We start from the raw sequence: 14,127 nt of genomic DNA, 5'->3' as shown, positions 1-14,127 counted from the left end.
CTCCCTCCTCCTGCCTCCCTACCCATGCCACTCAACTCCCCCTCACTCTCACACACACACTCAGTTCCACCTTCCTCCTGCTGCCTCCATCCCTTCTGTGGTCTCTCTCTCTCTCTCTCTCTCTCTCTCTCTCTCTCTCTCTCTCTCCCTCTCTCCATTCAGATGCCTGCATAGCTGAAACTATGTTCTTATTTCAGATAATCAAGTTATTAGTTGATGCTGGAGCAAATGTGAATTTGAAAGATGTCCATGGTTGTTCGCCACTTCAAAAAGCAGTTGATAATAGAAACTTTGAGGTATTATTTCTCATACTGTATCTTACAAATAATGTCAAATTGTGCTACACATTATTTTACAGTCTTATTTTTTCTAATAGCAGATTACGGTACCAAGGTGTATAATTAGCTTTTTACTACACCATTAGGTATGAAAATATTCTGCTATAATACATGCTTTTTTGTATTTCTGATTATACAGTCAGTAACATAATTGCTTTTCTTATAGGGTACTTCTAGTACTTGATTTCTGTCATCTCTCTGCTGTGGACCTTGGTTATGATTGTTCCCTATGTTTATATATATGTCTTTGCTCTGTCTTATTTCAGAAAAATAAAACCAGTTCTGGAGTCTTACAGAAATCAGTAGGAGAATGAATTAAAATTTGTCATTCAATCTTCCATTCATACATTTTCTTCCTTAAGTCTTATATTTTAGGAAGGCTTAAGGATTCATTGGATGTACTAAGCCACACCTTAACAGATAGCTGCAGTTATCATAATCTATTTACATAAGCTGTGCTAAATAATAACTCCACAATAAGATGCTGTGGCCATTCATTCATTCACTCATTCATTGTATTTCATAGATCCCCTACAAAAGGAGAAACTTCACAGATGTGGAGTGAGTAATTATACATTAACATGTGACAAAAGTATCATAAAAATGTAATCTGTATCACATATTATTAGTTATCTACAACTGTAGTAATTAGATAATTGTTAATATGGAATACAGCTTATCTACCACTATACTGATTACTTCCCACCATGAACCATGGACCGTGCTTTCAGTGGGGTGGCTTGTGTGACTCAGCAATACAGATTCATGTGCTGTTGGTGCAAATACAATGAAGGGGTATTTGTTGAGAGGCCAGACAAACATGCAGTTCTTGAAGAGGGGAAACAGCCATTACAGCAGCTGCAGGGGCAACAGCCTGGATGACTGACTGAACTGACCTTGTAACATCAACCAAAATGGCCTTACTGTGCTGGTACTGTGAACGGCTGAAAGCAAGGGGAAACTACGGCCATAAATTTTCCTTAGGGCATGCAGCTGAACGTATGGTTAGGGCATTCAGCTGTACTGTATGGTTAGGGCATGCATCTCTACTGTATGGTTAAATGATAATGGCATTCTCTTGGGTAAAATATTCCAGAGTTAAAGTAGTCCCCCATTTGGATCCCCAGGTGGATGTCGCCATCAGGAGAAACAAAACTGGATTTCTATGGAGTGGAGCATGGAATGTTAGGCCCCTTAATCATACAGGTAGGTTAGAAAATTTCAAAAGGGAAATGGATAAGTTACAGTTAGACACAGTGGGAATTATTGAAGTTCAGTGGCAGGTGGAACAGGGCTTCTGGTCAGGTGAATCAGGTGAATGCAGTTATGGGAACAGGATAGGTAATCGGGATATAGAAAACTTAACTGCCATATATGTCGTAGCTCATATATACACTCCTGGAAATGGAAAAAAGAACACATTGACACCGGTGCGTCAAACCCACCATACTTGCTCCGGACACTGCGAGAGGGCTGTACAAGCAATGATCACATGCACGGCACAGCGGACACACCAGGAATCCCGGTGTTGGCCGTCGAATGGCGCTAGCTGCACAGCATTTGTGCACCGCCGCCGTCAGTGTCAGCCAGTTTGCCGTGGCATACGGAGCTCCATCGCAGTCTTTAACACTGGTAGCATGCCGCGACAGGGTGGACGTGAACCGTATGTGCAGTTGACGGACTTTGAGCGAGGGCGTATAGTGGGCATGCGGGAGGCCGGGTGGACGTACCGCCGAATTGCTCAACACGTGAGGCGTGAGGTCTCCACAGTACATCGATGTTGTCGCCAGTGGTCGGCGGAAGGTGCACATGCCCGTTGACCTGGGACCAGACCGCAGCGACGCACGGATGCACGCCAAGACCGTAGGATCCTACGCAGTGCTGTAGGGGACCCCACCGTCACTTCCCAGCAAATTAGGGACACTGTTGCTCCTGGGGTATCGGCGAGGACCATTCACAACCGTCTCCATGAAGTTGGGCTACGGTCCCGCACACCGTTAGGCCGTCTTCCGCTCACGCCCCAACATCGTGCAGCCCGCCTCCAGTGGTGTCACGACAGGCGTGAATGGAAGGACAAATGGAGACGTGTCATCTTCAGTGATGAGAGTCGCTTCTGCCTTGGTGCCAATGATGGTCATATACGTGTTTGGCGCCGTGCAGGTGAGCGCTACAATCAGGGCTGCATACGACCGAGGCACACAGGGCCAACACCCGGCATCATGGTGTAGGGAGCGATCTCCTACACTGGCCGTACACCTCTGGTGATCGTCGAGGGGACACTGAATAGTGCACGGTACATCCAAACCGTCATCGAACCCATCGTTCTACCATTCCTAGACCGGCAAGGGAACTTGCTGTTCCAACAGGACAATGCACGTCCGCATGTATCCCGTGCCACCCAACGTGCTCTAGAAGGTGTAAGTCAACTACCCTGGCCAGCAAGATCTCCGGATCTGTCCCCCATTGAGCATGTTTGGGACTGGATGAAGCGTTGTCTCACGCGGTCTGCACGTCCAGCACGAACGCTGGTCCAACTGAGGCGCCAGGTGGAAATGGCATGGCAAGCCGTTCCACAGGACTACATCCAGCATCTCTACGATTGTCTCCATGGGAGAATAGCAGCCTGCATTGCTGCGAAAGGTGGATATACAATGTACTAGTGCCGACATTGTGCATGCTCTGTTGCCTGTGTCTATGTGCCTGTGGTTCTGTCAGTGTGATCATGTGATGTATCTGACCCCAGGAATGTGTCAATAAAGTTTCCCCTTCCTGGGACAATGAATTCACGGTGTTCTTATTTCAATTTCCAGGATTGTATTTACACTTGACAGTGCGTCCATACAGAATAAAGTATAACAATGAACTGACTAAAGTAAAGTTAAATGGAGGCTCAACAGAGCACTTAGAGTTCACAGAAATTTCATGGTTGATATGAACTATCGATGCCATCCCCCCCTCCCAGTCCCCGCAGTACAGAGTACTACAGATGTCGAAGGGTGAGGGGATGCAGGCATCAATGTCAGTGAAAATTGTGTGCATAGGTACGTCCATCTCGAACGAGGTGGGTTGTGCAGGCAGAGTGGTGAGAGGCAGGTCCACTTTGTAGTCAGTCAGCCACCATGGCCGGATGAGACGGCGGCTGGCCCAGGAGTAAGTTGGTGGGCAGTCGACAACGTGGTGGAGACATGTGTGGCCCTTAAGTATATCAAGCAAACTGTCTGTAGAAATGAAAGCACATAGAGATGCTCGGTCACATTCACGTGGGAGTGTGAGGGTTGTGTGCAATGTTGACGTGCAAGGGGCCGAGAGATGGCAGGACTTTGGTATCTGTCAAAAGAATGAGCACTCGGTCATTGAACGTCACTAAAGAAACATCATTCACTTGGTGCGGTGGTGAACGGTTTTCAGTGGAAGAGGTGTGCAGTGAGGCTGATTGGAGCACATCTTCATATCTTCATTATCGATCAAGGATGGATCCTCTGCAGAGTCCAACTGTGGCGGTGTGAGACCATCAGGGTCGACAAAAGCCAGTTTCAAGCCATGCAAAGAAACTGTCTATGTGCAGTCTTTAATCATGATATCAAAAGTCATGTCCCCCCAATTCAGCACCTTGTAGAGGCCAAGCAAGATAAGGAGGTTGAAGAGGCTGCTTAACCACATCATCATGCAGCATGACGTGGGAGCAGTCGGAGAGTGCGGTGGAAATGTAAGTCTTGGGCGGTGAGTGACTGATGGGCAGATGCAAATGCGTTTGTTGAAAATGTGTGCGCATTTTTAGGTAAAACCTCAAAAATTTCATTTGTTTCATTTAAAGATTATTTATTAACTGACTGCTAGTTGATTTAGAACTGTGTCATGGGTTAGATCCATAAATAACTCTGGTGTTGGACACAGACAGATCTGTTGAAAATACACAACTTGGGTTTTCCACCAGATCAGGTAGTGCAACTTCCACAATATTTCATCAGTGCAACTGTTTGACATCCTCAGATGGTGGTAGATTCTGTTGTCACTGCTGCAAGATGTGACTGATGATAATCACATTTTGGCATCAAACTTTATTAAGCGAGGAACAAGCAATACACATTTATGGGAAATATGGTTAGGGGCAAAGATCCTCACTAACCTGGGGAAGAATAAGTTGCCCCGGTAGGACCGGATTCTTGCTGAAAACAAGGTCAGGTTTATAGGTCAAGCGTAGACCAAGTAGCACCCACGGGAGAGCTTCCGACTAGAGATGGTCATGGCATCGAAGGGCCGTCTTGAGGGTGCGGTGCCATCTCTCCACCAACCCATTGCTTTGTGGGTGTATTTTTTTAATACTCTAGATATTGCAGAGGATTGTGGAAAGGGAGGATTCGAACTGTCGACCCTGATTGGTAGTGATAGTGGTCGGGCACCTGAAACGAGCAATCCATGAGCCAATGAAAGCCTTGGCTACTGTGTTGGCAGTAATGTTAGGGAGAGTGGCAGCCTTGATCCTGTGAGACAAACGGTCTATAGTTGATAAGATATATCTTTGGCCCTCTCAAGGAAGAAGAGACCTGATCAGATCAATATGTACGTGACAGAATCGTCCTGCAGGAATGTCAAACTTGCCCATAGGCGGTGAGGTGTGGCAGCTGATCTTGTTGTGCTGGCAAGTGACACAGCTGCATGCCCAGGTTTGACAGTCCCATTTGACATTTTTCCAAACAAAACATTCTGACACAAGGTGTGTGGTGGCTTGAATTCCCGGGTGGACTAGGTTATACAGGATGTTGGAAACCTGTCGGCGCAGCCTGGGTGGGAGCACAGGACATAGTGTGCCGGTCAAAGAATCACACTACGCCTCATCGGAAACACCACTTGTGAAAACAAGTGATGTTTGGGGGACTCATTGGAGAGCCTGAGAATCTTCATAAGAAGCTTGGAGGGAGGCCAGATATGAAAGACAAATGATGCGAAAAACAGCACTGATCCATGTGGATAAATCTGCAGTGAAGTTATCTGCACCCTTGAAGTAATGGACGTCCATTGTGAATTGAGAAAACACGTCAAAGTGGCGGTAATGTCAAGGGGTGGGTCCTCAGGTGGGTTGCAGAATGCTTTTGCCAATGGTTTGTGATTGGTGAGGACAAAAAACAAACATCCCTCGATGTCAGGGTGGAAATGTTTGATTGCCTTGTAAACAGCAAGGAGCTCTCTGTTGAATGCAGAATATTGTCTATTAGTCGTAGATAGTTTCTTGGAGAAGAAATGAAGGGGAGAAACCATGTCACCCTTTCATTGTCGCAACTCTGCCCCCACTGTGACGTCGCTGGCATCAATAGTGATGAATAACTCGGCCAAGGGGTCAGGGTGGGAGATTGTCACAGTGTGAGCTAAAGAAATCTTCAGAGCCTTGAAGGACTCTAGCATTGGAGCAGTCCAAGAGACGGGTTTGATACTGGAAGTTTGTTTGCCTGATAGTGCGTCCGTCAGGGGTGCCTTAACAGTGGCAGCGGAAGATAGATGGCAATGATAGTAATTGATAGTGCCGAGGAAATGTGTTGCTCTTTGTAAGTAGCTGGGGGTGGCAGAGATGTGATTCAGCGGAGATGGTGTAACCTAGGACGTAGACTGACGCCTGGAGCAACTGGAACTTGTCTTTGTTGACCTCGACACCATTGGAGTTCAAGGTCTGGAGGACCGTAGCCAGATGATTTTCATGTTCCTCCTCTGAGCTGCTGAAAATGAGAATGTCATCAAGATAAGCAAAGCAAAACGTGAACTGTTGCAAGACAGAGTCAATGAAACATTGCCATGTTTGCACCGCGTTCCTTAGGCTGAACGGCAGTGTGATAATAGCCGTCTTAGGAATGTCATCCAGCACCACAGGAATCTAGTGGTAGGCATGTTTACAGTCAATAACAATGAAAACTGTGGTGCTCGATAACATATGAGGGAAGTCATTGATGTTCAGCAGTGGGTAATTGTCTATGACGGTATGAGCATTTAAGCATCTGTAATCGCTGCACATTTGAAAAGATCCATCGTGTTTGGGGACGAGGTGGATTGGTGAAGACCAGTTGCTGACTGGAGGTTGCGGAACACCTGCTACCAAAATTTCATTAATCTGCTGCCGGGCCACGTGAAACTTGATAGGGTTGAGGTGTCAGACCTTATGCCTAATAGGAGGACCACTGTGTCATTCCATCAGTGATGGAAGAAACTGAGAACTGCACATGAGATTGGTTAACGTCCTGGCGCCAAGTCTTTGGACAAGTAGGGTGCGACGAGGCATAGCCATTAATGCGAGTGGGGAAAGGTAGCATCAAAGTCACATGTCTTTTATGGGAGTGCAGTGTGTACTTGTGTGGAGGAGGTGGGTTCGTGTGTAGCACTGAGCGAAGGGGAACGGACGATGACTGTCTGCTGTTAACCTTGCACTGGACTACCAGCACGGGTTAGAGCAATGCTGGTGTTGCACGTGGGAACACAATGGCTTGTGGGTCATGTGGCCAGAGAGTGAGAGAGGGGGAATGGTTATTGACATGCGCAGTAGCTGTCCAAGAGGTGGGCGTGGTCGCTACGTGCAAGTGACTGTCATTAGCAGCACTGTTTGAAACACACGGCACATGTCACTGGATGAGGCCAGCACGATGGGGAGTAGGGGGTTGGAACATCGCATACAAGTAAAGTTTGTGGACTAAGCTGGTGAGAGTTAGAGCTAGCTCACCTGAGCAATCTTGTTGTGGTGGTGGTGCTGTGGACTGCAGTTGCAGAAGCGAGGTACGAGCCGTGACGAGCTCACTGTAAGTGGATGTGATGCGTTGTTTCAGCTTATCATTGACCCACCAGAGTTGCATCACTGAGTCGTGTTCTGACAGCAGGTCTATAATGCAGGTAACAATGTTGCCCACGATGGCGGAGCACTGGCGTATGATATCGTATGTTGCGGTGGAAACAGAACATTGGACATAGGTGCGGGTGCACGGTATGTGAGTGTTTGTAGGATGGTGGAGCACTGAACCCTGTATGACATTCGGAGATAGTTCATAATGAGACAAAAAAACCATACCAAGGATCAATTCATTGATTTCGGCAACGTAGAACGTCCACGAAAAATGTAGAGAAGGTAGATGGGGTCCCTGTAACCTTTACTGAGCCTGAGGTAGGTAACATCAATCCGTTGACAGCTTGTAGAAGTGACTTCATCAGTGAAGAAGTGGGTGGAGTAATCAAAGTAGGTATGATTGACACGTCAGCACCAGTGTCGACCAGAAAAGCTAGACCTGACGCAATGTCAGTCACATAGAGATGACCACTTGGCCGGACAGAAGAGTGAACGGAGTGTAATGTAAGAAGACGCCTGGTAGGCTCCCTGCAGGACTTGGCATCTCTTAGTTCCTGCGGTCGGCATTTGCTGTTGACATGGCAACTTGCACTTCTTAGCGTCATCGCCGAACACTTTGTAGTACCAGCAGAAAGGGTGAGTTGGGTGAGGAGGACGTGAAGACTGTGACAGTGGGGGTGGCTTGTTCTCATTGATATGTTCTGGTAAATAGACCGGTACATAAGGTGTGTGGGCAATCCTGGAATTCTTGGACAATGGAGAGAGCAAACTGACACTACCAGGAGAAGTAGACGAGCCCTGCCTCTGCCAGCCAAATGTCGGTACGCAGGGGCGAGTGTGCCGACAAATGGTGAGGAATGAACTAGCTGATGTTGCCACAGCAGCATAGATAACTGATCAGTGATGTGTAGGGGGCACCTGATGGACTTGAACGAGTGTGGTAACAGATGGATCTGTAGATCGGGAGGTAGTTTGGAAGACCACACAGGCCATAGCATGGCGCCAGACGTGGTATGCTCGTTCACGAGCTATCAAAGATGGTGCCAGAGTCGTGAGCAGGTGCGTTCTCCCTGGTGCTCCTTGTACAGAATCTTGATTATTAATTCTTGTGGTGACCAGGCAAGTCATTCCTTTATAATCTCCTTTTCAAACTCGTATTTTGGTGCAGGCGGCAGTGAAAGGAACAGGTTACAAATCAAATCCGAGTGGTTGTGAAGGTGTGTGACAAGGCAGAGAAACTTTGAGTTGTTGTCAGACACATGATGTAAATCGAATAGATGCTCATTGATGAGCGTGAACCACGATGCCGGATTGTCCTCGTATAAGGGTGGTAGCTTTGGCAGGCAGCCAGGAAGGGATGATGATGGTGGCTTTGGTGTCTCCTGGGGTAGCAGGTGAACTGAGGTTAAGTCAGAGACCGATGCAGTAGCCCCAGATTTAAATCGGGCAAGCAAATCTGTAGTAGCAGCAGCTGGCATAGTTGACTGTGTGTCACGAAAACATGGCACGGCAGTCACGAACATTACCGGTAGAAATGGGTGGATGGGCGGCACATGAGGGGGGCCCAGATACTGGGCCGTGAGTAACGAGTGCTGGATGGAAATGACCTGCTTCCAGAACAGAGTGAGAGACCAGTGTGGCAGACACAGGCAGTGTTATGGGAGCGGCAGGCCGTTGAGCGACTGGAAACGGATACCCCCACAAGTGGGGAAGGAGAGGGGGGGAAGCGGTTTGAGAACGCAACTCTCATGGAAATTATCTGATGCATAACATGCCTGTAGTGCATGTGACAGGCCACTGAGGTGAGGTAAGGATTCCATGTTATGTGAAACACTCAGTTGTGCATGTAAATTAGACACAACTGGAGCACCACATGCGCGGAACAGATCCGGTGCGGTTTGTAGTAATGGTGATGTTTCACACGGCCCGACAGTAGCTGATGTAGTATGCTGGTGGGTGGCTAAACATGTGTTCAATGAAGATCACTTTGTTCTTGAAACACTTGATTTGAAGTGACACAATTCAAAATATTGTTCAGTTCACATTTTAACTGTCGATTGGTCATAATCTGGTGATCTGAATCCTGAGTCCATTATTCGCTCTAAGAGCATAGTTGTCGACCGTTGAAAATTAGTGAGGTTAGCACACGTTGGCTGAGAATGCAAATCACTGTGTGTAAATGATGAATACGCCATTGGCAAAGAAACGACGAAACTTGGTGAGTGGAGTTGTGCTTCCACACCTTCAAACAAGACATTGTTTGGCGTGGTCATTGCATAGTACATTTAACCTATTGCATAAACACCAGCATGGAAGATGCGAAACCCAAACAGACTGCGGGGGCTCGTATGTATATTTACACTTCACACTGCGTCCATACAGAATGAATTATAACAAAGAACTGACTACAGTAAAGTTAAGTTGGAGGCTCAACAGAGCACTTAAGAGTTATCAGATATTAAGTTTCATGGTTGATATGAACTATCAATGCCACACTGCTATAAATACAAAATCAAATAGAAGAAATACATGAGTAGGCCTAATAATGAATAAGAAAATAGGAATGCAGGAAGCTACTATGAACAGCATAATAAACACATTATTGTAGCCAAGATAGACATGAAGCCCACACTCACCACAGTAGTACAAGCTTATGCCAACTAGCTCTCTAGATAAAGAAGAGATTGAAGAAATGTATGATGAGACACAAGAAATTTTTGAGATAGGTAAAAGAGGTTAAAATTTAATAGCAGTGGGTGACTGGAATTGAACAATGTGAAAAGGAAGAGAAGGAAAAATTGTACATGAATATGAATTGGGGTAAATGAAGGAAAGAGAAAGCCACCTGGTAGAATTTTACACAGAACACTATTTAATTATCACTAACACCTTGTTTAAGAATCACAGAGGAAGGTTGTACATGTGGTAGAGATCAGGAGGCACTGGAAGATTTCAGAGTGATTATATAATATAAGAACCAGTGTTTAAATTGTAAGACATTTCCAGGGATGGGTGTGGAGTCCGGCCACAGTTTTTTGGTTATGAACTGTAAATTAAAAATGAAGAAACTGCAAAAATGTAGGAAATTGAGGAGATGGGACCTGGAAAAGCTGAAAGAACCAGACATTGAAAGTTTCAGAGGAATCATTGGGCAATGACTGACTACAACAGTGGAAAGGAATACAGTAGAAGGCAAATGGATAGCTTTGAGAGATGAAATAGTGAAGGCAACTGAGAATCAAATAGGTAAAACAACAAGGCCAAGTAGAAACCCTTGCATGACACAGAAGATATTGAAGTTAACAGTTAAAGGACCAAACATAAAAATGAAGTAAATGAGGCAGGCAAAAAGGAATACAAACGTCAAAAAACTGAGATTGACAGGAAGTGCAAAATGGCTAAGCAGGTATGTAGGCAATACTATAGAAACAGAAGAGGATGTAGATGAAGATGAGGTTGGAGACATGTTAGTGCAAGAAGAATTTGAGAGAGCACTGAAAGATCTAAGTTGAAACAAGGTCCCAAGAGTAGGCGATGTTCCATCAGAACTACTGATAGGCTTGGGTAAACCAACCATGACAAAATTCTTCTATTTGGTGTGCAAGATGTATGAGGCAGGAAAAATACCTTCAGACTTCAAGAAGAATATAACATTTCCAATTCTAAAGAAAGCAGGTGCTGACGGGTGTGAATATTACCGAACTATCAGTTTAATAAGTCATGGTTGCAAAACATTATCATGAATTCTATATAGAAGAATGGAAGAACTGCCAGAAGTCAACCTCATAGAAGATCAGTTTGGTTTCTGAAGAAATGTAGTTAGCATGCAAGGCAATACTGACCCTATGATTTCTCTTATGAGATGGTTTAAAGGAAAGCAAACGTACGTTTATAGTGTTTATAGACTTGGAGAAAGCTTGTGACAATGTTGACTGGTCGATTCTCTTGGAATTCTGAAGGGAGCAGGGCCAAATACAGGGAGCAAAATGCAATTTACAACTTGTGCAGAAAAAAGATGGCCATTGTAAGGGTGGAGGGGCATGCAAAAGAAGTGCTGGTTGAGACAGGTTTGTAGCCTATCCATAATGAAAGGAAACCAAAGAAAAATTTGGAGGAGGAATTAAAGTCCAGGGAGAAGAAGTAAAAACTTAGAGGTTTGTCAATGACACTGTAATTCTCTCAGAGAGAGCAAATGACTTGGAAGAGCAGTTGAAGGGAATGGACAGTGTCATGAAAGGAGGTTATCAGATGAACATCAACAAAAACAATACAAGGAGAATGGAATGTTGTTCAATTAAATCAAGTAATGCTAAGGTATAATTAGATAAGGAAACAAGACACTCAAAGTAGTAGATGAGTTTTGCTATTTGGCCAGCAAAACAACTAATGATAGCCAAAGTAGAAAGGATACAAAATATAGATTGGCAACAGCAAGAAAAGTATTTCTGAAGAAGAGAAATTTGTTAACATTTAATATAGACTTAGTTGTTAGAAAGTCTTTTCTGAAGTTATCTGTATGGAGTGTAGCCATGTATGAAAGTGAAACATGAATGATAAACAGTTTAGACAAGAAAAGAATAGAAGATTTTGCAATGTGGTGCTACAGAAGAATGCTGAAGATTAAATGGGTAGATTGCATAACTAATGAGGAGGCACTGAATAAAATAAGGGAGAAATGATATTTTCCAAGACCTCAAGGGATTACCAATTTAATACTGGAGGGAAATGCGAGGGTGTAAAAATTGTAGATGGAGGCCAAGAGATGAATACGGTAAGTCGATTCAAAAGAATGTAGGTTGCAGAAGTTACTCTGAGGTGAAGAGCCTTGCACAGGATAGAACAGCATGAAGGGCTACCTCAAGAAAGAAAGAAAAATGGTCAGAAGTGTACAAAATGAATGACATAAATGAAAAATTCAACACTTTCATTGATACATTATCCCATTTCTTTGAAATTGCATTCCCACTAAAAAACATTAACCATATGGGGGAACTCTAGAACAAACAGCTGGATCACAAAGGGAGTAAGGGTTTCATGCCAGAAGAAAAGACTATTTCATGAAATATGTAACTCAAAAAATTCCTCACCTGAAGTATGCACATACTATAAAAAATTCTCCATAATATTAAGAAAAGTAGTAAAGGCAGCAAAAATAATGCATAATGATGAATACGTTTTTAATTCAGCTAATAAATCAAAGGCTATGTGGAATGTTATAAAAAAGGAATGTGGAGAATACAGACAATCTTGCAAAAATATAGCACTATCACATAAACATAAACAAGTAACAAAAGCCTTAGAAGTAGCCAACACATTTAACAACTTTTTCATGGATGTTGCTGATAATATGTTGCAATCAAACTTTAAGAGCACTCAGGCAAATGAATATGAAATAAGTGCATGTAGCGGATCAATGTACATCAGTTCTCTCTCAGAAGATAAAGTAGCTGAAGCAATAAAAGGACTAAAAAATTCCAACTCTGCAGGCACTGATGGTATACCTGCAACAATTTTAAAGAAGATGCATTAAACCTAATTGAAATACCCTCACACTTATGTGACTGCTCAGGCAGGCACTTTCCCTGATGTAATGGAAACAACAAAAGTTATTCCTGTATATAAAAAAGGTGATAAAGATAATGTAAATAATGTAAATAAATGTAAAGATAATGTAAATAACATCACAAATTCCTCCTGCATCTCTAAAGTATTAGAGAAAATTATGTATGACAAACTTATGAAATTTATAAATAAAAATAGCATCCTATGTAATGAATAAATGGACTCAGAAATCAGAGGTCAATAACAACTGCTATTTGCTAGTGCATCAATTCCATCCTAAATCTTATGGACAAAGAACAGGAATCAATAGGAGTTTTCATTGACTTGTCAAAAGCTTTTGACATGGTGGATCTTAAAATTATTCTATCTAAGTTTGAAAGATATGGTATTCGAGGTCTGTCCAACAGATGGATGAGTTCCTTCCTAATTGTAAGCAGACAGTGTGCAACAAGCACACAAATATTGAACTAAAAACTGTATCCGAACACTTCTCTGACTACAAACCAACTAAATGTGGTGTACCCCAAGGCTCAGCAATGGGACCCCTTCTGTTCCTTCTGTACATAGATGATCTAAACTTAAATGTTGATGAACATATTTGCAAATGACACCACAATTTTACTAAAAGGAGACAGTAATGAACAATTACAGCAGACAGTAAACGTGGTCACAAATTACTTAGCAGTTGGGCACAGAATAATTAGCTTGTAATCAACAGTAAAATAACCATTGCACTAAAATTGCACAACACTCCTAACGAGGACTTGTTTGTCCCATCAGTCTCTATCAATGACGAACCAGTTGGTAACAGTACTGAAACCAAATTCTTAGGACTTCTGCTGCAACGCAACGTCAGGTGAAATAAGTGTATTGAATATCTCAATACAGAACTAAGCAATGAGAAAACAGTAATGATTGCGTATCACACCTACTTTCATTCTTGTTGGTTGGTTGGTTGGTTGGTTGGGGGAAGGAGACCAGACAGCGTGGTCATCGGTCTCATCGGATTAGGGAAGGATGGGGAAGGAAGTCAGCCATGCCCTTTCAGAGGAACCATCCCAGCATTTGCCTGGAGTGATTTAGGGAAATCATGGAAAACCTAAATCAGGATGGCCGGACGCGGGATTGAACCGTTGTCCTCCCGAATGCGAGTCCAGTGTCCTAACCACTGCGCCACCTTGCTCGGTCTTTCATTCTTGTCTTAGATATGGGGTCACCTTTTGGGGAGACTCTAAAACAGCTTATAGCATTTTTAAACTACAAAAAAGAGCCATTAGAATCTTGTTTGGGTACAAGCCTAGAGACTCTTGTAAACCTCTGTTTAAGAAATCTGGTATTCCTCAATTACCATGTCTATACATTATGGAAACTCTATTATTCTTTAAAATAAATGTAATAGGTAATGCCTGC

At 43.7% G+C, this 14,127-nt stretch overlaps 1 protein-coding gene across 1 annotated transcript in view; it reads left to right on the top strand.

Annotated features, from left to right (window-relative positions):
- The window catches only part of LOC126281675 (serine/threonine-protein phosphatase 6 regulatory ankyrin repeat subunit A-like), a 362,879-nt gene that overhangs the window by 219,659 nt on the left and 129,093 nt on the right, over positions 1-14,127 (top strand). Inside the window, exon 14 of the mRNA XM_049980838.1 lies at positions 198-296. Coding sequence (XP_049836795.1) covers positions 198-296 — 99 coding nt within the window. The remainder of the gene's footprint in view (positions 1-197; positions 297-14,127) is intronic.

Source organism: Schistocerca gregaria, chromosome 1 (assembly GCF_023897955.1).
Source record: "Schistocerca gregaria isolate iqSchGreg1 chromosome 1, iqSchGreg1.2, whole genome shotgun sequence".
Lineage (NCBI taxonomy): Eukaryota > Metazoa > Arthropoda > Insecta > Orthoptera > Acrididae > Schistocerca > Schistocerca gregaria.
This window is presented reverse-complemented; position numbering and strand designations above follow the sequence as displayed.